This window comes from Trachurus japonicus, chromosome 9 (assembly GCF_045865225.1).
Source record: "Trachurus japonicus isolate A0001 chromosome 9, Traja_1.0".
NCBI classification, from domain to species: Eukaryota; Metazoa; Chordata; class Actinopteri; order Carangiformes; family Carangidae; genus Trachurus; species Trachurus japonicus.
In genome coordinates, this window is record NC_140915.1 from 33,017,917 (window position 1) to 33,042,941 (window position 25,025).

At 42.4% G+C, this 25,025-nt stretch overlaps 1 protein-coding gene across 10 annotated transcripts in view; it reads left to right on the forward strand.

Moving 5' to 3' along the window:
• The window catches only part of rimbp2b (RIMS binding protein 2b), a 95,276-nt gene extending 70,251 nt beyond the window's left edge, over positions 1–25,025 (forward strand). For 2 of the 10 annotated variants that reach the window (XM_085787515.1, XM_085787521.1), the window contains 20 exons: positions 577–781; positions 1,707–1,855; positions 2,675–2,754; positions 3,598–3,707; positions 3,788–4,672; positions 8,217–8,368; positions 9,868–10,542; positions 11,704–11,853; positions 12,001–12,162; positions 13,637–14,419; positions 15,510–15,615; positions 17,627–17,808; positions 17,995–18,163; positions 18,342–18,404; positions 18,680–18,783; positions 19,943–19,969; positions 20,465–20,536; positions 22,206–22,340; positions 23,223–23,267; positions 24,759–25,025. In XM_085787515.1, coding sequence (XP_085643641.1) covers positions 577–781; positions 1,707–1,855; positions 2,675–2,754; positions 3,598–3,707; positions 3,788–4,672; positions 8,217–8,368; positions 9,868–10,542; positions 11,704–11,853; positions 12,001–12,162; positions 13,637–14,419; positions 15,510–15,615; positions 17,627–17,808; positions 17,995–18,163; positions 18,342–18,404; positions 18,680–18,783; positions 19,943–19,969; positions 20,465–20,536; positions 22,206–22,340; positions 23,223–23,249 — 4,236 coding nt within the window. In that variant the 3' untranslated portion in view covers positions 23,250–23,267; positions 24,759–25,025. Of the gene's footprint in view, positions 1–576; positions 782–1,706; positions 1,856–2,674; positions 2,755–3,597; positions 3,708–3,787; positions 4,673–8,195; positions 8,369–9,867; positions 10,543–11,703; positions 11,854–11,997; positions 12,163–13,636; positions 14,420–15,509; positions 15,616–16,129; positions 16,256–17,626; positions 17,809–17,994; positions 18,164–18,341; positions 18,405–18,679; positions 18,784–19,942; positions 19,970–20,464; positions 20,537–22,205; positions 22,341–23,222; positions 23,268–24,758 lie in introns of all 10 variants that reach the window. The other 8 variants (XM_085787518.1, XM_085787520.1, XM_085787514.1 and 5 more) reach the window with 8 other exon arrangements.

Below are 25,025 nucleotides of genomic sequence, written 5' to 3' on the forward strand. Positions count from 1 at the left end.
GCAGTGTGGCTCATTGGCGTCGCCATTTATTTGCATTATCGATTTTGGTCTTTTTGTGGTATAACTTAACAATAAGTAAAAATACAAAGTATCATGCAGCCCATCCTCTCCAACACTGTGCAGTGTGGGATATGCATATGGCCTTAAAGCGAAAGGGCTTTATTTTCAGTATTATTAGCATTAAATGTACTGCATGTGATTTGTATACTGTACTGTCAGTAGTAGTTAAAAAGTCATTCCAAGAAGCTTTTCTCTGCAATGACTGATCCAAATGTTATGAGTGCTTCTGTAAAATTTCATCCCATGTTCTATTTGTGTGTTGACTGTAGAGGTATACATTTGTATCTATACCTACTGTTTATATATATGTATATGTGCGTACTCACTATTTGTGTGTTCAAAATGTTCAGTCCTGTATTCTGTGGTTTCCTTATTTTTATTTTGCCTCTTTTCTTCTTCCCATCCTGTCTCTCCTGTTCCCCATCTGCCTGCCTGTCTCTTCTTTTCTTTCTGTCTATCGCTCTGCCTCTGTCTCTCACTCCTCTCTCAATGAATTTCCTCCCACACCATCGACAGGCCAAAGTCCGTGAGCTGGAGGAAAAATGTCGGAGTCAGAGTGAGCAGTTCAACCTCCTGTCAAAAGAGCTGGAGAAGTTCCGGCTCCAGGCCGGGAAGTTTGATATCCTCAGCACTGAACCCTTAACTTTATGTGAATCTCCCGGGTCACCCAACAAAACCTTGTCCCAGCTCCTTAATGGACTGGCTGCCCCCATAGGAAAAGGTATGTGTAGGATCTTATTGATGCACAGAGCTTTAAAAGCAAAAGCAGACATTATTCTTTTACATTTATTTATGTGTCTTATAGGTCAAAGCTGTGATCACATTTCTAGCAAAGAAAGTAATATCTAGAGTTTAGAGGCCACCAAATGAATTTCAGATCAGTCCACCGTTGCCCAGGTGCTGTGCATTTGTAACCTCTCTGTCATATGAGAGTGACCACACTTCATAGAAGAAGGTAAAAAAAAACTTCCTGCTGAAACTTGAAGTCTGCGAGGCTGGGCTTCCAACGAATCTGCAGTAAACACAAACTGCTAAAGAAGTAATCAATTATAGTGTAGTGTATAGTTTGACTTGAATACAAAGGCCTCACTAATTACAATAGTATTCATCACTCAACTCTTCCATTAATTCTGTATGTTTAGAAGTGATTGGAAGCTGAAGACTATTATAGTACAGTGTGACATTTACCTACACAGCACCTGTTTATGCAAGTGATATGCTATAGTATGTCCTAAAACAGTATATCGTACAGCAGTGATGGCTCCACAATGACAGTAACACAATGGAATGATGTGTGAAATCCATGACCAAAAATAGGTCATGGGTTTCAAACACTTGCTGTGATGAAGCATCGAGAAGCAAAAATCCTCCAAGATAGAGACCCTGGGACAAAACATATCAGATTGGTGTCAGTTTGGTCCTTGACATCAAATTGTTCGAGAATCAAAACAGATGTGTATTAGATTGTGAGGCTATTAGTGCTGTTCATTTGAATTCTTTTATGTTCCCTATCTCCCCTTTTGTTTGTCTCTCACATCTCTGAAGTGGACATAGACTTAATGATTTTTTTCTGCTTCATGTTTGACACAAGTTGACTTGTATTGTGATGTGAGGATCTGATGAGAAAAGTTTTGTTTGTCCAACAGGCAATGAGGCTCCAACAAGCAGATCTTTGATATCTGAGTTCATTCGACCACTCCAGATCAGTGGAGACAAGCCCGAGCTCCTCTCCGTCAAGCCAACATTCCTCACTCGCACTCGAGGCAGCAGCCCAGCACGGGCTTTCCTCTCTGAGGTATCTGATCATGCCCAATTGTGTCCCATGTGGCTCCTTTTTTATTGCAACTTTCTCATAGGTACACAAGGCAAGACTCTCTAAATATCCTGAATGACAATGAGTGGCTGCAGTGTAGAAGAACCACCAATAATTTAGTCTATACAATGATAATAATTTGTAACCTAAACACCATTCAGTGACCTCAACCTGCTGATATTAGATCTGTTATCTCTCTCATACCTGTGTTATGCTTTCGTACAGACAGCACAGAAAAAAAATGCTGCTTCATTTTAATCTAAGTAATGTGCTTTGGCTGAACAAGAGAAAATCCACACAGCAGGGATGCCGGAGGCTTCCCGTGTCACTCGTGCAGACTGTCTGGGACTGCTCATAATATTTTTAGTGCGTCAGAGGCAATAAAAAAAAGAAAAGAAACATGTTTATTGCGAACTTTTAAAAAATAAAATTAGGGGGCGGTGTTTAGCTCAGTTGGTAGAGCACCCGCCCCATGTGTAGAGGCTGTAGTCCTCGCTGCAGACGGCTCCGGTTCGAGTCCCGCGTCGGACGGCCCTATCCTGCGTGTCATTCCCCCCCCCTCTGCCTCCCATTTCCTGTCACACTCTGAACTGTCCTATCTAATAAAGGCATGAAAAAGCCAAAAAATATTTAAAAAAAATAAAATAAAATAAAATAAAATAAAATTAGTTTGGAAGAAACGCTATGGCTCTGAACATGATCATACAAAATGAGTTTGAGAGTCATCCTGGGTCGAATCCTTGTGAAAGCACAAAGAAGGAGCATTTGATGTTTATTTGTATCTTGTTTTGCCTTCTCTAGATGGACAAAGAGCTCCGCTCAACCACCAGGTCTAAACCAAGATTCACAGGGAAGGTCCGTCTGTGTATTGCTCGGTACAGGTATGTTTATACAGCACACAATTTACCTGTAATCACAGTGTACAGGGTCTTATTTCTTTTAAACATTGAACATGTTAACGATAATCTAAAGCATCACAATGAATTTGGCACATCAATATTGACAGGTTTTCCTCCAGTCAACATGTCGAAGTGTCCTTGGGCAAGACACTGAACCCACACTTGCCCCCCGATGTGTCCATTGGGTGCATGAATGTGTGTGAATGGTTAGTTTCCTGCGCTGTGCCTAGCGCTGTATGAATGTGTGTGTGAAAGGGTGAATGTGACTTACAGTGCAAAGCGCTTTGAGAGGTCCAAGAGACTAGAAAAGCGCTATATAAGTGCAAGTCCATTTCCATTTACCATTTTCAAAGTAAAACCAGACCAAAGTGATGCAGTATGGATATAGTTACAAGAGAATGCTAACAAAGAGAGTTGGGCAAAAGTCCTTTCCATCTTTACAAAACCCTCTGATCTGTGGATACAAGTTCTGGTCAAATCTTGCTGAGGTTATTTGCTTTCTCTTGCAATGCTTTAGGCTGTGGACTTAAAGACAATTCAGTGTTTCTGTCTCTAAATTAAAATTACCTGTCAGCTCAAAAATAATTGGAATCCTCATAGCATAAATGTGCGAAACAGAGCCAGAGCTTTAAACCCACACTGACTTCAACACTGTCATATTTGAACCAAAATAGATAAATAAGAAATAGAAACAAACTTCATATTTTTCAAAGCAGCACTCAGCAAAACATTTTACTTGACATACATACATTATTTGAGATGTTCAGTGTTTGACATTAAAACAAATCTGGCACTTGATTTTATTCATTTCTGTTTTTGCTTTAGTTACAATCCTTATGATGGGCCCAACGAGCATCCTGAGGCAGAGCTCCCCTTGGTGGCAGGAAAGTACCTCTACGTTTACGGGACGATGGATGAGGATGGCTTTTATGAAGGTCTGAGTTGGTTTGATAATTGTTTATTGTTTTGACCCTCACATCACCACGATAGCAACTATGTCTTGTCCATTCCTCAGGAGAACTTCTGGATGGACAGCGTGGACTCGTCCCATCCAATTTTGTGGATTTTGTCCAAGATGAGGGGAAACCCTCTGTCCAGCACAGGGATACAGTGGCTAAAGAACCTGGCTACCTCAACCACAGTAGCCTGGGGTCTCAGAGACTGGGTGTAGGCACAGGAACAGGAACAGGGACAGGAACAAGCATCAGCAGCATGCTGTCTGACAGTAAACTAGACTGCCTAAGCACCAGCAGCTTGGGCATGGACCTCCTGGGCTCGTCCAGCAATGGGACTGGAACCCTGGATGTCAGCATTGACGAGGTCGGTGAAGACATTGTGCCTTATCCCCGCCGCATCAACCTGATTAAACAACTGGCCAAGAGTGTTATTATTGGCTGGGATCCTCCCGTGGTCCCACCAGGCTGGGGCTCCATCAGTGGCTACAATGTCTTGGTGGATAAGGAGGTGCGCATGAGTGTCCCCTACGGGGGCAGGACAAAGTCTCTTATTGAAAAGCTCAATCTTGCCACCAACACCTACCGCATTTGTGTGCAGAGCATCACTGATCGCGGCCCGTCGGACGAGCTACGCTGCACTCTGCTGGTGGGAAAAGATGTGGTGGTGGCACCTTACTACCTGCGAGTGGACGGCATCACACAGGTCTCTGCTGAGCTGTCCTGGATGCCCAGCAACAGCAACTACAGCCACACTATCTTCCTCAACGGTGCAGAGTATGACATGGTCAAAGCCGGAGGCTACAAGTACAAGTTCTTCAATCTGAAGCCCATGACAGTTTACAAGGTGAAAGTTGTGGCGCAGCCACATCAGGTGCCTTGGCAGCTTCCAATGGATCAAAGAGAGAAGAGGGAAATCTCAGTGGAGTTCTGCACTCAGCCTGCAGGTCAGCCCCCAAAGCATAACTCTCATTCACATTCATGATCCTCAGTAAATGCAGGAATGGAAATGTTGGTCGACTGGTTATTCTGAACGTCCACCATGTTGGTCCAGAAATATTGCCATGGGATTTGATTCAGATACCCACAAGGCCTGATGAAAACCTCAAAGATGTAAAACCATTCCCATTATTCTCAGCTGTTTTGTTGAGTACCAATGAGTAAATATGATAGTTCACTCAACGCAACTTGCTGACCTGAGAGTGGGCAGCCTTAAAGTCATGTAGAGTTCATGAGTGACACAGCATTTCACCCCAAACAACATGTCTGGTCTCACTCGATATTTAGCATGCTAGATTTCTAGTCAGCATATGTGATGTGTTGACGAGCATCTTTGAAGAGTTCACACAAAGTGAATCATGTTCACCCCTCAACCACTGACAAAAGCTCTCCATCAGAAACCATCAGCGTTGTCAGAATCAGGCTTAAAACTGTGTATTCTGACCGTGGCATTAGTCGTTTAATTGATTTTAGTAGTGCTCAAATTACAAATAAACTTGCATTTGTGGATTTTTTGGCAACTTGGGGGTAGTGTTGATTTGTTGAGTTGAACCTTTGAGAAATTAGTTACTTTTTTCACTCTTCAGACACAAAGCAACATTGATATTCATTTGGAGGCTTGCTTTTAGCCACCTGGAAGGTGTACTGTAAATCTCACATTTTTGATCTTATTTTACCTCCTTTTAATTTCTAAAAAAAAATATCTGACTCAGAAAGGCACTGCAGCATGTTTACTAACTGGTTGCTAACCTTGTCTGACTGCTGTTCGGGACTGAGCAGGTAGTATACTTCCTGATATGAGCTCTCAGACTGGACCAAAGTCTTACTCATTTTGGTGTCTGCAAATTGTTTCATGCACCGTGTATTTATGATAAACTCTTGTCCCCCCAGTGTGATTGCTGTTCTAGCTTCACATTCTGTTATGTTTCACAGTCAATGATATTTCACATGGAAAGCCATCCGATAATTTACATTCAACAATCAGTCATCAATTTATTTACTCAGCCACACGCTTCAAGCCCATTACATTTACAAACCTGACAAACATCTCTGCCATTTTCATTTTCCCCAGCCACTTTGAGATTGCCCTCCAGGATTTGTGTGTGTATTACTGTGATAACACACATGCAAAAGAAATGGAAAGTGCAGTGAGAAAACGTGAAAGAAGCATTTGCTGAACAGAGCTACACGAGACTGGAAACGAGTATCTCTGGAAGCCAAATTAGTGTAAATAGTGAACGTAGATCTCTGGGATTTCTTCTCCCGTGAGACTCGTTGATGCTTTGCTGTTGCCAGCATTAACTTGGGCCTCACAGTCTGGCTGTCTTGCTACAGGAAATCTTTTCAAGTGAGAATGTCATAAGAGTGAATCTCTTCACAGTCTGATACATTTATGGTGCTATTTTTTGTATGTGATATAGCATAGGAACAGAAGAATTAGCCAATTATGGGTGCAGACTAGAGATGTCACGATTATAGATTTTCTTGGTACAATTATTGTCAGAGAAATAATCACGGTATTACGATTGTCACGATTATTATGCATCAATACATTTCACAACACTATGAATGTGTAAAATCAAATATAGTCAAAATATAATCACTTTGAAATATTTAAGTCATTAATTGTCATCTATACCAAATGTTTAAGTTTATTTTAATATTTTTTTTAAAATTACAAATGACACGCTAACATTTAAATTCCTACCAATTCAGTGTTATGTTAGGTAAATGGACCAGTATCTGTGCATTTTCTTTTACTGTGGTGCACATCTGCTGATATGGTTCCCATAATCTTTTTCAGAAAGTGACGGTATTTAGGAACCTTTCCGAACAATTAATTTTGGCGTTTAATACTGCGATTAATTGTGAAAACAAGTAATCGTGACATCCTTAGTGCAGACAAAACATCTAGATTTACATTTAGTCATTTGTCAGACACTTCTATCCAAAGGACATGGCACAGACATGTCACATTAATGCTTTTTCTGACTAAGTGCCCAGAGTAATGAGATTATGATTATTTAACCTTTAGTTAGTTAACAGGGAAAGAGACCAAGACCTCACTTGTGAGGCACTAGGATAAGATGAAACCCGTTTAGAAAATTAGAGACAAAAAGAACATAGCAGAAAGATTATGTAGTCAAGTAATGAGTTGAACAAAGTGCAAGAGGACATACAAGAAGGACACAAAGGGTCTGAGAGAGGAAGAAGGGGGAGGGCAAAGATAGAGTGATACTGAAGTTTGAATTGACGTTTTCTGTTGGCCGCTGACGATGGAACATGCTGAGAGTTCATTAAATGATCTGTCTATTGAACATGTTAATCAGAGGCGTCTAAAACAGTACAGTTATCGGTGGACCACTCAATAAGGAGGGCAGTGTCTGGAGGAACTATATTAGGCTTTCACACTCAGCATGTGCTTCTCAAACAAGTGACTTCATTAGCTCTTAGTGATGACAACATGTTTATTGGTATTAGTCACAGGAAGCAGCCCCCAATAACCTGCCTGTGTCTGCTGTTTGTCCCCAGTACCAGAGGAAGTGACTCCACTGAAACATTCATCTAAACGCTCATCTCAGTTCTCAGAGGAGCTTGTTGTTTATGACTGGTGTAGTTTTAAATATGAGAAGGGGAATGAAATCTCCAAACAGCCACTGCTGCTGTTCCAGGACTGTGTGTGTGTTGTCAGCTGACAGTCAGTGTAAAAATGTGATTAAGATTGTGTTAGACCCACACACACGCAGCTGCACGTTGCAGCTCCAAGATACTGCTGACTGCATCTGCTCACTCTGTCTCACTGTGTGACTGCAGGGGAGCAGCAGCGCTGCACAGATGGGTATGTTGTTTAGTGTGGAGGCAGTGCTGACAGATTGTGGAAACAGCAAACTGTGTTTTTTTTGGGTTTTTTTGGATGTTCCATAAAATATTGTCAGCGAGTATCTGGCAACAGGATATTCCTATTCATGCAGTGATGGCAACTGCTGGCAAACTTGGCTTTTTGAACCAATGTAACAAATTTACCCAATGTCCTACAAATACATTTGGGGATACACACCACAAACCTGTACAGAGATGTGTATGAATATAAAAAGTCATTCTAAAATATTGAATTAGAAGAAATACTCCAATGTCACTGACTCACTGTGCAACCGAAAATGCCACTGGCAAATGACATTTCAGAGAAATTGGAAATGTTTAATTTATAATAATTTAGAATTCAATTCGTATGATCTTTTTTGATAGAGGTCTTTGTAACAACACAAGGTTATGTTGTATGCATTCCTTTAGACTGAGACATATAGCACGGCTCGCCTTGTATGGGGATAATCTTATTGCATAGCACTGTGAAATGGTTCCTTAATGTGGAGTAGACCCATAGTACTGAGGTCAGCACATTCATTTGTGATCAGATTGGCAGAAATGGCTCAGCCACTGTTGAGCTGTGTTTTTTTTTCTCTCCTTATCCAGTGTGTGTGTTGTGCTCCCCAGGGCCCCCTCTCCCTCCCCAGGAGGTGCAAGTCCAGTGTGGTCAGACTCCTGGTGTCCTGCAGGTCAGATGGAAGCCACCGCCTCTGACACCTTCAGGAACCTCCAACGGGGCCAGTGTGATTGGCTATGCCGTGTGCACAAAGGGACAAAAGGTACCAAATGTCAAACAAGACATTCTTTCAATATAGTTCTTAAAAAAACGTGCGGCCTTGCCTTCCTCAGCGGGGACTCCTGTGAATAGTGCTCTATTGCCATCTCCTGGAGAAATGATGTAATGTTTATATGGAGCCCCCTGGGGCAAGAGTTGCTAAAGATGTACATTAACACACCTTTGTGTTATGACAATATGGAATAAGCAGTATAGTCCAGTCATTTTATGAAAAAAGGTTGAACAAATTGCAACAGAAGCAAACTCAACTAATTTTGTATCCTCAACATGTCCTGAGTGAAGAATCCCATTAGGGGAAAGTTTTGAAAAATACCAAAATATAACCCATTCATACGCCTATTAATTATTCTTCTCACGTGACTATGAATATGTAAAATTTTTAACCTTTAGATATCTCCATGAAAATTACCCAGTTGATTACTTACATTAAGACAAACAAAAAATGTATTCTTTGTCAACATGAGCAAACAGTGCATAATCTAAATGTATAGATAATTTGCATACATACAACACCAGATGTAAACATTGAGTATAGCAGGTGAAAATGTCTTGTTCCATCTTGTTGACATATTACAGTTAGGCACACTGTAGCTTAATGAACTAGGGTGCTTAGGCCACCATGTAAAACGAGTGCTTCCTGCAGCAACGGGTTCGAATCCAGTCCACGTCCTTTGCTGCAAGTCCTTCCATCTCTCCATCCCCCTTTCACAAATATCTCTCTATCTATCATTAAAGGTTAAATTGCCAAGAATATTTTTTAAAAGAACTATTCAATCAAAACAACCATCAGAAGATAAGTGTCCTTCTGCTGGAGCTCCCTGATCTCAGCAGCTTCACCTCCTTAAGAACGGAGCATGTCATACCTGCTCCACTAAGGTGGCGGTCATCTTGAAAAATTGCAGCCATCTTGAAATTTCAAGTGGTTTCTTGTTGAGTGACTGATGGAGTCAACTCATCCCAATTTTCATGCTAGTATCACCACAACACCTTCATATATACCCGTGCAGTCAAAACGGTGCAGTTTATGTAAAATTTATGAAAATTTGCTCATGTTAACAAACAATTTCAAAAAACTTGTAATACATTTTTTGTTCAACTTAATCAACTAGTAATTTTCATGGAGATATCTAAAGGTTAAAATTTGTACCCTAGTCACATGAGAAAAATAATTAATAGGCGTATGAATGCTGTATATTTTGGTCTTTTTCAAAACTTCCCCCTAATGGGATTCTTTGGGGCTTTTTTTTGTCACTCAGGACATGTTGAGTTCATCAGTTGAGTTTGCTTCTGTTGCAATTTGTTCAAGGTTGACCCCCATTTTGGCTTGAAATTACTGGACTAGTATATCTCTTAAGTCAGCAGATAAAAAGAGCTACAAGTGCATGTAGTTATGATTTTATGATGGTGTGGTTAAGAGTATGTACTTTTGCATGTCTACGTTCGCCCTTTGGTAAGGACTCTCTGGTTCCTCTGTGAATGCAGATAGCAGAGGTCTTGTACCCCACAGCAGACTATGTGACCGTGGAGTTAAACAGGATTCAGTGTCTGGAGGCAAGAGAAGTCATTGTAAGGACGTTGTCGACACAAGGAGAGTCCCAGGACTCGCCCGTGGCCATCATCCCGCACAATCTCCTGGGATCTCCACGTCTTTCCCACAGAACGACCACAGCTCCCCACCCCATCCCTCACCCGCAGTCCCATCCGGTGCACTCGCAAACCCACCCCCCTTACCCATCAACGTACCCCCCAAATCACCCTCAGCCCCAGATGCAGCCTCTGCCTCGAGCTCAGCCCCACACACTGCCCCACTCGCAGCCGCACTCTCAGCCCGTCTGCCACCCTCCTCCTCCTCCTCCTCATTCCCAGCCTCATTTCCAGTGCCACCCCATGCCCAAGTCCAAGACGTTAGTAAGTGCCAGAGACCCAGAAACCAAAGAGCATGAGGTGAGCCTGCGGTCGTCCCAGCCCTGGGAGCGCTCCCCCTCTCCGCTGCCTCCCATGCGCGGAGCGAACCTCGAGCCGCCGCACTTCCAACCGCGGCGATCGCCCTCTCCTCAGAGGATCCTGCCGCAGCCTCAGGGAGTCCCCATCTCCAACACCATCGCCAAGGCCCTGGCCAGGGAAGCTGCTCAGAGAGTGTTTGCCGAAGGGAACCGGGTACGTGGAGACTTCAATCAATCAATATCAATATCCTTTATTTAACCAGGTAAAAAACTCATTGAGATTTAAAACCTTTTTTTCCAAGAGTGACCTGGCCAAGACGGCAGCACACAACAGCTCAGTTGCACATCACACAAGACTCAAATAAAATACAATCACACATTTCAGGAAAACATGATTAAACAATGCAATCACACGATCTGATTGAACTCAATTCTTTGTCTATTATAATTGACCTGAATTCACCCAGAGTTACAAGATGTGTCAGTTTCAAGTCCTTCTGCACATCATTCCAGGTCGACGGGGCTGAAAATTTAAAAGCCTTTTTGCCCAGTTCCGTTCTCACTCACTGGACCTGCATCTGTATAATGTCCTGAGAACGCAGGCCATATCGGCTGTGGTTTCTACACATGTGTACACACAAATATGTAGGCAAAAGTCCAAGAATAGATTTATAAATAAAAGTCAGCCAATGAGAGAGTCTACGGACATACAAAGATGGACAATGTGCGACGGCATATAAGGAACAGTGATGTACACGATAGCTGTAACCAGTAATAAAACGCAAAGCACAGTGATATACAGTATCCAGTTTCTTTAAAAACTGATCAGGTGCGTTCATAAAAAGCAGGTCTCCGTAGTCCAACAAGGGTAAAAAAGTTGAGTTGATCAAGTGTTTTCTGACTTGCAATGAAAAACATGATTTATTCCTAAAAAAGAAACCTAATTTCAATTTCAGTTTAGAAACGAGTTTATCAATGTGCAGTTTAAAGGACAGGTTCTCATCAATTAGAATGCCTAGGTATTTATAGGATGTGACCATTTCAATTTCAACCCCATGAACAGTTGACAAGTTTGGAAGGTCAGATGGAAGCTGCTTGCCATTTGAAAATAGCATGGTCTTTGATTTATCTGCATTCAGCACTAACTTGAGCAGAGTCAAACGGGACTGAACAGTATAGAATAGACTTCATACATAATCTAGTGTAGAGGCTGGAAATCATATTTCTCATCATGCTAATGGAAATACCTGTCCGTGTGATAAGATGTTTTCTTGTTAGTGTCATTTTTGTCACTAGTGTGAAAGATTTTAAGAATATGGCACTAAATTATTTGAATCCTTTTTCAGTCTAAACCACCTCATATTTCTCTCATCAGGTTGAGAAAAGGAATATTTTTAGTGATCGGGGTAACGCCTTGCATCCGCTTAACTCAGATGAGGAGGAAGATGGCTACGACTCTCCTCATGCCAGGAGGAGAGGAGCTTCTGTGGATGAATTCCTTAGAGGCTCAGAGTTGGGCAGACAGGTACTTTACAGAAAACATAGCAAACTACTCAAACTGAATCAAATCAAGCCTTTTTTTTTTTTTTTTTTTTTTTACATCTGTAGACTATAAAGTTATGATTTCTACCTCTTACGTTTGAACTTTCTCACTCTTGTTGTTTCGTAGCAGCACCATCCTTACCACTACAGCCACAGTGAGGAGTACCACACAGAGAGCAGCCGGGGCTCTGACCTGTCTGACATCATGGAGGAGGACGAGGAGGATCTTTACTCTGAGATGCAACTGGAGGAAGGCCGCCGACGCAGTATCAACTCTCACAACACTCTTAAGGTACTTACTGCACACCTTGAGTCTGTAGTTGCCCTGGGGGAGGACAGAGGGGGATGGGGAGAAAGACAGGGCTTTAGGGTACCAGGCTCTACAACCAGGCCCCTGGTGGCTTTGATTGGCTGAGCTCCCCCTCCCCCCACAGCCTGCTCCTCCACCTCGACCCTCCAGCACCGCTCATTCATTCAAGGCTGAGCTCATGGGAATGGCTGTGTACACATTACAGCATGAGAGAGAGAGAGGGCTGTTCACTAAGAGCACTATGTCTTTTATGGTTTTCACTGCATTGTGATGCACTGAAGCAGAATTACAAGGGTTAAAGTCGAATGTTAGAATGTGAGATTGAAGTGTAAATATTAATATATTATACTGTATCAAAGGGTCATGGCATATCAAGTGCATATGGGAATCTCATTTAAGTGAGTACTTAAATGGAAATATTCACTTTTGTTTATGTCTGTCACGTCCTGATGTTTAATTTCTCTACTGTGGATGTAGATGTTAACATTGATCCTGTCTTCATTTGGTCTGTCAGTGGGGATGTGTGGATATTAAGCCAATCTGCCGTGTTATGAGTGAGAGGTACTGTAGTTCCTGATTGGTCCTCTGTATTATAGTAGACTTGCTATCAGGAGCCGGAGCAATATCACTGCAGATTTGTTTAGGCTATCCCAGTGTTTCTGTTTAGTAATACCTGTACAGTAATGTTGTGTTCATGGAGCGTACTCACCGGTGTATTATCTTCAAATACACCAATACGACATCTCCTTTTCCTCATCTATCTGTAAATCACTGTTACACATTAACCATCCCCGTCTGTAAAAATATTACTGTCTGTATAGTAAAGCTACGTTTAAGGGAATAGATACTGACCAACTGTTAAATTTGCTTCTGCCATTGTTTTCTGTGAGCACATAGAGGGAAGTTCTGTATGTTTCACTTACTCTGAGGTTGTTGCTAAACAAGTGTCCTAATGCAGCTGATTCTTCTACTTGCTTAGCGTCATGGTGTTTTTTGTCAAGGTTTATTTTTCCATTTCATCCACAATGATGTTTTCATTTATCCCTCACCCATGGAACTAACTAAGCCCTGCAAGTACTTTTTGTTGGAATATTTCTGATTTCCCACGTGTAAATTCCCTTCTCCACATTGAACCTCTGTGCCCACGCTCAGTTTATCACTTCTCACTCCATATTTGAGCCTTCACAGATTCCTGTTCAGAGCATGCCATTTCCTCCTCACCGAATGAGACTGCATGTCTTACTACATTGCCACAAATAACTAATTCTGTCTTTATTTTGTCTTTCCCCCCCATTTGTTCTATTCACATTCTGTGTTGTTTCCTGCCTGTTCTAAAAAAAACCTTCGAAAAACTTTTCAACCCCTCCCCTTTACAAAAATCTAAACTGAACCTTTTGAATTGAACTAACTGAACTGTGAAATTGTGGAACTTTGCCTCCTGTGGTCACGACTGAAGGCATATTACAAGCGTCAGGACTTAGCGGAGGAGAGGGACTGCTGGGACCTGCAGCGGGAGGTGGTCAAGCAGAAGTCGCTGCGCAGCAAGCGGCTCCACAGCATCCCCGAGGTGGCCGAGGAGGAGGCGGACGGCGTGGACGGCATGGGCCACCAACGCCTGTGCTTCGAAGACGGAGGTCGGCCGGGAACGCCGCGCACTCAGCGGAGGATGTACCCCCACCAGGACCCTCACATGCACAACCACCTCACGCCCAACAAGGCCTCTCGCCACCTGCAGCGCCAACGCTCCTCCCCCCGCTTCAGCGACAGCCGCTACTGCTACGGCGCCGACGAGCGCAGCGTGGGACGCCCCAACCGCCAAAACACCAAGAGTCCAGACAGCGGTCTAGACTGTGGCAGCGAGGAAGAGGGCTCTCTAGGGCGGGGTCATCGAGGCTACTATATACACGGGAGCCCGCTGCGGGGGCCGGTGCTCATTCACTGTGAGGGCCCGGTAGAAAGGCGGGCGCTGGCCATGGGGCGTAAGAGAACTCTGACCCGCCAGTGCAGCGTGGAGGAGGAGTACTCGGACCTTCCAGCCATTTCAACCAAGTCGGTACACACGGGTGACTTTAGGAACAGGGAGCACTTTGGGCCTGGTCGGGAGGCCGGGCCACGAAACTACTCCAGGGAGGGGGCCCTGAGCGAGGGCCGGCTGAACGAGCTGGACAGGGTCTATTACAGCCCCCACAGGGAGGCTAGGGCCCAGTCTTTGTCCAGGCTGAACCGGGACCAGCCGCTGGTGTGTGATTCAGACTTTCTGCTGTACTTTCCATCCGCAAGCTGCAGCCATTCTGTTTTCTTAATGTTGTTTGTTTTTCTTTATAATTAAACCCCCCTTCCTTTCATTTGGCATTTTGTTTTTCATTTTATGAGAAATTATCACACGTTCATGGTTGGTCTGATTTGATGTTTTATTTAGTGTGAATTACTTTGCTTGTAGTCAGACTGTCAGGTGGATTTTTAAAGTAAAGCTTTTAATTACCTAAAGGCCATTTAATGAAGTTTTGACTTCTCATGTCTTTGAGGGGAAAGGTTCCATTGAGAGGAAAGTCTGCTCGGCCTTACCCCTGCTCTCTCTCTGCCAGCTGCTGGCTTCACATGTGGCTCTCCATGCCTCACCCTCCACAGCAGCAGACAGCGCTCCACCTTGTGCTTGGAGCTTTATTCCAGCATCCTCAGCCTCTCATTGCTTCATACAGAGCCAGGCAGATCCTGACTGCTGCAGCCTGCTGTGATTCATCTGGCCTTCTGCCCATCTCTTGCTTGTCTCTTTCACTTGTCTCAGCAAAAAAAAAAATCTCATCATGTTCATTATCACTTTCACATATTAAATGGGTTAATTGTTGTTATGCAAAGCCCCAGGCTGACAACATAGTGGCTTTGCCCATCTAACCACGACTATCCACTTTCAATTACACTCACAATCTGCTTTTCTTCATTTTCTTCTCATCCTCTCTTTCTGTCTCTGTTTCTTTATCATCATTTGCTTCCTTTTCTCATCAAGGAGCTGACATGCACAGAACAAAACAAACCAAACAAATGGTCTTTAGCTAAACATCTGACCCTTTCTAACCCCCCCGTCCATGTTGTTGTGTTGGGGGTTGATTTGATTTACTTGTTTTGATGGTTTGTTGCACTCCTTTATTGTTTTTTTTATTATTATTTTACCTCCCTAAGGACAAATGGAAACCACATCATTTGCTCTTATGGTTTTCAGTTGTTTAAACAGGATTGTGGGATTGTTTTAGATGGTTTTAAGTGTTGACTTATCTTTGCATGGCAGGTGGTGTGTTGTTCTAATCTCTTCTCTTTTGTTTTTTGCTCTAAAGATCATTGGGAACTCAGCGTCACACGAAAGCGCTCAGCGGGACTACTCAGTGAGGAGGCCGGTTCACATCGGCACCCCCCCTCAGCGACGACCCATTCCATCCATTGGTTAGTGAGGTCACCACATGAGGAGGCGCGCCCCCACCCCCCACCTGCAGGGCCACTGATGTTTGTGCTATTTATACCATGTGTTTCCCTTTACCCATGTGAGCCGAGCTGTACATCTCTCCCATAGAGCTTAAACAATCCATGTAGACCCCTTTTTTATAGGGTGTTTGCACACCCTGTAGCTGTCCATCCTCATGAGCTGGATTCGCCAAATGTCCACACGCAGTTTTGCAGGAAAGTTATCTCAGATCCGCCCCCCTATGCCTGTGTCTACTGTGGGTTAACATGTTTACATGGCCACCCCCAATCTGACCTCCCTGCAACAGTAAATGCATTGCTGTTTTACACCCAGTGACTCCAGAGTGAAAGCTGTTGCCTTGCACACCCAGCCACCTCAGGGCAACGCCATCATGATCCTACTGTCTCAGCATGAGTGAATGGGCCGTGGGGTAGAGCAGAGTGTGTGTGTGTGGGGGATCTCTGACCGTAACGTTGTGATTGGTGTTTTCTGTAGAGATCACCATGGACAGTAACAGTGAGGGGAGTGAGGGGAACCTCTCACCCGTCAAGGAGGATGTTTACTATGGCAGTGTAGCTCGGCGCAGGATATGGCGATCTATGTCCTCAGAGGATCAATATGGTATGTGACGCAGCTTCTCTCCAAGATGACAATTCACCTTAACAATGCCAGCAAAGGCCAAGAGTCGTTGTTGAACACATGCAGTGATATGGTTGGTCTTTGTTCTGTGCTGGTGCAGTTAGCTGCTTTGTTTAGCTTAGCTTAGCATAGCTGAATAAAGCTGACGGGGGAAGACAAGACTGGCCACTTTTCCCGTTGCTGGAGAATGAAAATCCTTTTCCTGTCTGTACCCCTACTCCCTCAATCCCAAGAAACCCCAAACCACCCACTCTACCCATTCACCTTCCATAACCTGGCCCCTCCCTCTCCCACCACAACTAAGCCCACCCTCCTCTTCCTAACCTATTCCGCCACCTCTTCCTTTCCTTCTCCTCCTGCCTTTATGAGCCAGCAGCAGCCGGTTTTCGTTTTGCTAATTTTGCATGAGCTGTTTACAATGCAGTGAGAAGGAAAGACACATTACTGGAAGAGTTAGTGCATTTTTGCCTTGTTGGTATCACTCGGTTGCACATTCATTTACTCGGCTGCCATCCAAATCAAACATGTTCTACAGTCGAAGCATATTTCACATCTTCCAAAAAGCATAATCTCAGTTGCTTAGTTGGTATTGGTTGCTATATCTCCTGAGCCATTATTCAGACACTCTGCCATTGAAACATTTAACATGGTGATCCATGGGAAGCATGGAGAACTGATATCAGGTTCACCCCTTCCCCCTCACTGTCCCTGATATCTGTGTCGCCAGGAACTGCTGGGACATTTGATGTATTATCTCCCCTGGGAACATGCCTCCTTTGCCCTTTTATGCTGCACACTGTTTGCAGATGTGGTCTGACATTAGCATGACATTACACCTGCATCTGATGTAGGAATGCTCCCCTCGACATGTCCAGTCTCAGCAAAACATGCATGTTAATCAGCCTCTGAGAGATAAGGCAGTGAAACAGCAATGAACAATAGTGCAGTGTTACTTGTGTCATTCAGTTTCCCTTGCACCCTACAAACTGCTTGACATGTGTTTCCTGTCTGTGCTGTGTTGTACTGTGTCTTATGTTGTATGGTGACTGTCACGCCAGCAAGCAGAGATGTGTGAACGAAGAACCCTGCTGTGCTACGATTGTACCGAGCCCTTCTTGTAAAAAAAAAAAAAACGTTGTGCGCTTCTAGTGCGTGAACACAACAGAAGAAACGAGATTAAAACTAAAAGTATAACTATTTCATTCGATCTCTGGCTCTTTTTTCACACATGAATCTCATCGCCCTCTCCCCTGTCAGCTCTAACAAAGAGACATCTTCTGCTCTCATTGCCTCTACAGCCAGCGTGGCTGTATAAGGCTGGTAGTAGCAGCAGAGGCCTCCTCTATGTTTCAGACGGCTATGGCGGGCGCAGGCACGGGCGGGGACGGCGTTCCCCGGAATACTACGAGGAATCAGAGACGGAGGAGCTGACCCGCGTGTTTGTGGCTCTGTTTGACTATGACCCCCTGTCCATGTCTCCCAACCCCGATGCTGCTGATGAGGAGCTGCCATTCAAAGAGGGCCAGATCATCAAGGTGCTGGCTTAGACTGATACCCAACTAAAAAAAAAAATCCACATTGCTTAAATGCTGTCTTAACTACTCCATTTAGTGTTCCAAATTAATTTTAGTTATCTCTATCAATCCTAGTTGCAGCTTTTATGATCTGTGTCTTTTGTCTCTGGCTGTGTGTCTTTGCCTGACGCTTTGGTGTTCCTTCAGGTGTTTGGGAATAAAGATACGGATGGCTTCTACAGGGCACAGATCCGAGACCGAGCGGGTCTGATCCCCTGTAACATGGTCTCTGAAATCCAAACAGAGGATGACCAGATGATGGATCAACTCCTCAAACAGGGCTTCCTGCCACTCAACACTCCTGTGGAGAAGTTAGGTCAGACATCGCTTTCCCGACAGAACCCCCAAGACTTGTTTTTTTTTTCCCTCTTTGACCTTCTACTCTTTATGTCTTTCTGGGCAACTTTATGTCCTACTGAACTGTCTTTAACTGACACATTTCTCCTTTCCTCCACTCTTCTCACTTAATTATGTCTTTCTGCTTTCCTGTGAAGTGAACTGCGACCGTTTCAAAGATGGCCGCTCAATAAATCGCAGGTCCCGAAAGTCCAAGAGAGGTCTGTGCCCAGTGAAATGCTCTTCTTCTCCCTGCTTCATCTTTCCTGCTTTTTTCACTCCTGACCATTCTTTTTCATCTGTGAACTTTTGACTAATCTCTCCTATATTTACTTTTCATTAAGCATCCCCCAGCTACTAACATAGTTTACTTTGAAATCCTGATGATCACACATTGCAAAGACTGATGGAATTGTGCGACGATAATGTACCGTCACTGGTTCATCATTTTATAAGATTACCTCTGAGTACCCTTAACTACTTTTCCTCTTTGCAGAGAGGAACAGGCGGAGCGGCCGACAACACCCCATGTCAACACGGAGAATGGTGGCTCTGTATGACTACGACCCCAGGGAGAGCTCCCCTAACGTAGATGTAGAGGTACCGTCCTCCTGTAGCTGCAGCCTCTCACTTTGTCTTGACCATTCTCTGTCATCATCATCATCATCATCATCATGTTAGCAGATGCATAAAATCACTAAACATTTTCAGGTGCACATGCAGTGAGATAAGGATGTTCTGTTTGTCAAATAAATAGTTTGATGTTGTGAGACATGTAGTTATTCACTCTATAGCCAAGAATTTGATGAGAAGTTCTCTCTAACACTAATGTCTGTCTGTTACAGCGCTACAGCAGCTGGTTAGCTTAGCCACGCACAATGACTGGAAATTGGGGAAATAGCTAGCTGGGCTTTGTCCACAGTTAAAAAAAAAAAAAAATCTGCCAACCAGCACTTCTGAAGCTGACTTATTAATTTGTTACATTTTGTTTGAGTGAGTGTAAAAGGGACAAGTTGTGTTGAATTCACACATTGTCAGAAACAGGAAAACCCTTCAATGTTGTGATCTATGCTTAGAAATAGTCTACTCTTTTGGAGCGGTTCATTAACAGGTTAAACCACATAGAAACTAACTGTAAAGATGCTTTTAAATTAACAGAATACATTTCCATTAATGTTAGTATTGACTCTAATTTATATGCAGTACTTCTCATGGTGAGAGAATCCCAGTATCTACAGCTCAGAGCAGCACAGAGGTTGACATGAATGGGTTTTCTGATACATGATTTCAGTCTAAATGGCAATAAATAATAACGTCATGGAGATGAGAGTCTGGCACACATAAAATGCAAAAACACAAATTGTGACTTCTACACTTTATTTTATTTATTTTTTGTCTTGCATGGATTAAACAAACAGAATATGTTTGAATAAGTTAAATCAGCTTCAGAGGAGCTGGACAGTTTGACCGTTCCACCCTTGTTCCAGTCTTTGCACTTGGCTAATGGTTTTCTGGCTCTAGCCTTTTATCTACCAGGTAGAGGTATCTTTTTTATCTGTCTCTCGACATGACATGATGTGACAAACAACTGATGTAAGTTGAGGTGAGGGCAGCATGTGCACAGGTGAGATTGAATGAGGAGTTCCAGTTAAAACTGTGCTAGCTAGAGGATTGAAAGTACTTTCCCGTGCTGTTCTTTTGGCCCCTCCCCCTGGTTTCACTTACTCTCACCTTTCTATTGGCACTGCCACCGACACAGTATGAGGGCCACAGACTGAATGAGGAGGTGAGTGAGGGTGAGGAGGGTACGGTACTGTTCTGTGTGTGTTTCCTCCCCCATTTGTTGGAGTGCAAATAAGGAGGTGGGCAACGGATGGTGGGCCATGGCCCTCTGTCCCCACTGGCCATGAATCCAGCCCCTCATACATTGCCTGAGCCAGCATCTCCCCTCCTCGGTTTGGTCTTTTGTGTCGACCTGTCTCCTACATACCGTACATATGCTGTGTTTGGTTTGTGTGTTCTCAAGAATCCCATAGGAGAGATGTGCTCACTGTGTTGCAATCCCGTCTTCACAGTTCCAACATTTGATGCATTAACAGTTGCAACAGTCCATCTACTGGGACTGGATTGACACTTGTGTTTTAAAATGCATCACATTGATTTGGAGAAGGAAGCACAGCATTTCAAACTCATCAAAGCCCAGTAGATTTGATGTCTTTGACAAACTGCTGTAAACAAGAACAAAAAAATACAACAGACAAATGTATCTCTTCTTTGACAGGCTGAACTGACTTTCTGTGCCGGTGACGTCATCACAGTTTTTGGTGAAATAGATGAAGATGGCTTTTACTATGTAAGTTCTAAACATCTCCAAGTCCAATGATCAGCTGTTAGCTTTTTTGAGTACGGTGCAGGAGGCATGACTTTAAATAAAAACACATCTGTGCAAACTCAGTCATATAGTTGTGGGAGGATTCATTTTGGGTATCCAAGGTCCTTGACTTCAAAGTATTTCTGCAGAGGGGAAGTTTAGGAAACAGTTTGAACACCACCACTATCAGTGGAAATTCTCAAAGTTCTGTGTTGACTCATCAGTAAATGAGGCGATGCGATGTATGAGCAGATGAATAAAGTATGTGGGCAAAAGTAAAAAAAAACAAAAACGAACAACAACAGCAAAGAAAACCTGTGTGTATAAAGATTTGAGGAGGAACAGCCAGTCACCAAGCTAAAACGTCTTCTGGTGCTTCAGTAAAGGCATGATGAATTATGATTTATAGGACTCTGAGTTTTCCCTACAGTATGCCATGTCACCTGGGTATTGTAGTTGTTAGTTCAATCCACCATAACAGCCTACCAGAAAGAAAACATCTATATCTGAGAAACAATGTAGAAGTAATAAAAGCCTTCAGTGATGTATTGTATTAGATTATCCAGGAGACTCAAAGACAATGTTTCTTTTAAGATTAAAACTGTTGCTGAATGCCTCCTTTATATTCCCACAGCTCTATGTTTACCAAACATATTGCTTAGTCCTTAATGCCATTTCTCCTGTAACGTTAAAAGGGGAAATGCACTGTTAGACAGAACAAATACTATAAACAAGTCTCTGAGCCAAACAGGGTTGAATGTTACAATGGACGAACACACTTAGTATAAAGTCAACTGGCTCAACACAATAAGGACAGCGCTACAAAAGAAGAGCACTGTTGCTTTATTTTCATGTCTTCTACATGAATCAATGGCTGTGAGCATGCTTTATTCCACTAGTGATGTGAAGTGTTACCTGTGGTCTTTAAGCGTCATACCATATAAGTAGCATGTATACATAGATAAGAGTCAGAGACACAGAGAGTCAGAGATACAACTCATGAAGCTAATGTTAGCTTATTTAGCAATCCATATGTGCTGGATGAGAGTAGATAGCAACGGTAAGTACAGGAGGTGGATTCTGGTTAATTGTATGTCCAAACATAATCCAGTTCAAAAAGAAGTACAAAGAAATTATTTTCAATATGTACAGGAATGAGGTGCTTATTATTATTTATTTGGGTATTTACCCACTTAGTTTATTTGTTGCTCTGTTGGTGTTACCTTCAGTTTGTCTTTGTATATGTGTTTGTCTTTATATGTATATGACTATATTAGACAGATAAAGAGTGATAATATGTTAGAATAAATCTATATATGTATATACTTTTATTTTAGAGAGATACAGATTATTGATAATATATTAGAGCTAGATAAATTCATAAATTAACTTATTGTATAGATTATAATGACAATAGATTATAATGACAAGAAAGCTTGATAGATAATCTATGAATGGGGTGGGAGTAAATACGTTTTTCTTCTTCCCACTCCTTTTCGGATATGAAAAAAAAACAAACAAACAAATTATCTTTATTTTCAATTATTTTATTTTTGTTCATGTGTTGTCTTTGCAAAGTATTTATTTGTTATGTCTGTTGATAACAGTGAAACGGAGCAGAAGGTGTCTCACTGCTGTTGTGTCTCCACAGGGCGAGCTCAACGGACACAAAGGACTTGTTCCTTCCAACTTTCTAGAAGAAGTGCCTGATGATGTAGAGGTTTTTCTCACTGATTCACCATCTCGATACCCCCAGGACAATCCAGCACGGATAAAGACCAAAAGGGTACATGCTCCTTCGCAGTACTAGCCCTCTGTCATCCATTTACTCTTTTCAGTTCCCTCTATCTCCTTTAGTTTCGTGTTTGTGCGTGTGTGTGTCTCATTGATCAGAGTACAATGGGATTTTTGACTTTGGAGCATTACACTGTAAATAAATAGATGTCTAAGATCTATGAAAAAAAACAAAAACTTTAAGACTAATACTGGACAGAGGTACTTTTATTTTTCATGTTTACTGCTGTGAAAGGGGAGGAGTTGTGCATTGTGTAATACATGGGTATATTGTATTCATAAAGCATTCTCAATGAGAGTCAAAGGGAGGGGGAGAAGCTCCTGTGACTTTTTACTTGTTCTGTCATGTCTTGAAAAGAGCAGTTAACACTTTTTGCACATGCATATTTAGCATTCTGATACAGATGCTTTATGAATATATTCTGTGTTTGATCTCAAATAATTTCTAATAGAGTAAATAGTTTTGTTGTACTGAAAGATGAACTATGTAGTCTGTAGCTCAGCATGTTCTATAGTCCAGATGCATGAATTCTTGAAAATTTTATATAAAGAAAAGATAAGTCTAGTGTAGTAGGACTTTTGTATCTGCTCCTGAACGCCTTGTTTTGTATATTGCTTTCTTGTAAAGTAGCACGCAAAGGTCACATAGCCTATGTTGCCATCAGAGAATAATTTAAGAAGTAATTATTTACTAAATGTAAATATGTGATGTTATTTTTGTGTTTAACAAATAATGCAATTGTTGAAATATTAATAGGTGTCATCGAGATGTTTCTTTCCTTGTGTTCTAATTTGCCATTGTCATAGTGCAAACTATATTGAAATGCCATCACCATATTTTTTTATTCTTTTCCTCACCCGCTTGGCAAAACAGAAGAAGAGTGTTCATTTCACACCTTAAAGGCTCTGTTTCCGTCACGTAAGTGAGCAACTGAGGATACCAAGATTACGCTCCCCTCGTCTAATGCAGATGACATGGGTTCCCTTAGTTTCTGGTATGCAACATGTACACTCAGTATGATGATGATGTAGTGCTGCTATGCCTTTAGGTAGTTGTTAGGAATCTTCCAAAAACACTCAGTGCTGTGTGTTGGTAGGAGACAGTCACCCTAGCCAATGCATTAGACAAGAAGTATGGTATCTTCAGTTGTTTCTCTGAGTGTTGTACATGACAATGTCCGTCTCCTGCAATAAGTCTCCTGCTGTAACTCATGGTAAGCTAAAAGGCCATTGTTGCACAGTTACCGGCAATTACTGGACATTTGAGTCAAAAGTAAGAGCACTGCAAACATTAGACTTGTGTGAAATGCTGCATTGTAGAGAAGAATTACAGAAATTCTACCAATTCTATGCAAAAACCCAAAGAGAAGCATGAAAAGTGTTGATTCATTTGGTTTCAGAGCCGTAGTGTAAGCCTCTTGCCAAATTTAGGACACATTTTCTCGTATGTAAAACGTAATGTGAGATGGTAAAAAGAAACACAGCAAATGAAATCTGAGAAAATAATCATTTTGGTCAAGGCAGTCAGTATTTTGGTTTTCAAAATCACCTCTGGTTTTGGGAATCAAGATAAACTACCAATTAGACTGCAACAACTGTGACCAATTTAGAGTGAGACTACGCAGCTTTTGCTGAAACTAGAAGCTGTATTGAACTGAGAAAGGTTGTGTTTTGTTTCCTCAGAATTGAACTTTGATCTGTAATGTTTTGTTTTCTTAAAAAAGTTACGCAGTCTCACTTTAAACTTGGAATAATCAGATACTAAATGCAACAGAATGATGATACTAACTAAATGTGTTACATGTCCTGGTGTTTAAATTATAATCACACATACTGTACATAGAAATATAACCTTATATAAATGTAAACATCTGTCTTCCCAAAGTGCAATTTAAAGGAGCCTTTTAGCTCATGATTACAGAAAAGGAATAGTGACTAGTAGTTTCTCTGTAACCCAGTTGTATCAGTAAATATTTCTATATATTGAAGAGGAAGGAAAGTGAATGTGATATAAATATGTCCCACTTGTCCCAAAATGCAATTGTATCTGTTAATGTGAGAGGAACTGCCCTGCATTTGATAGTCATTGTTGGGAAATGTTATCACCTTACATTGATGTGAAAGTTAGTCAATGTCATATTGTTGTAGTTTATTCATAGCAGCTTCATAAAAGAAAAAGAAAAAAACAGTTTCTACCTGACAGAGTGGGAGGGAAAGGTGGGGGGAGGAGGGAGGGTGTGTGTATCTACACCTGAGTGCACAAGACTACAAGCAGGGAGGTAGACGTCAGAGCTATGGTGGCCCTGCTGAGACAGAAAGGACTTAAGAAAAGGAGAGGAGTAGTGACTGAGGTGTGAGAGACGGCTGGCTTTTTAACACCCTCAACTGTCCCTTACGGGTCTCCCATTAGGTTCCATTGGAAAAATCGGGTCCGCCCAGAAGAGCAGCCTCTCCCACAGTGCGTCCACACATCCCTGGCTCCGGCCCTGCCACCGTGGGGCCCGGCAGTCCCATCAGGGCCCCAGTGGACATGTACTCCTCCAAAAAGAGAAAGGGACTGCTCTCCAAAGGGAAGAAACTATTGCAAAGACTTGGCGCTGTAAAATAATCTCTTGACATACTTGCGAGAGTGTCATCCACGTACTTGTAGTGTTTAAGAAAAAAAAGAAAAAGAAAA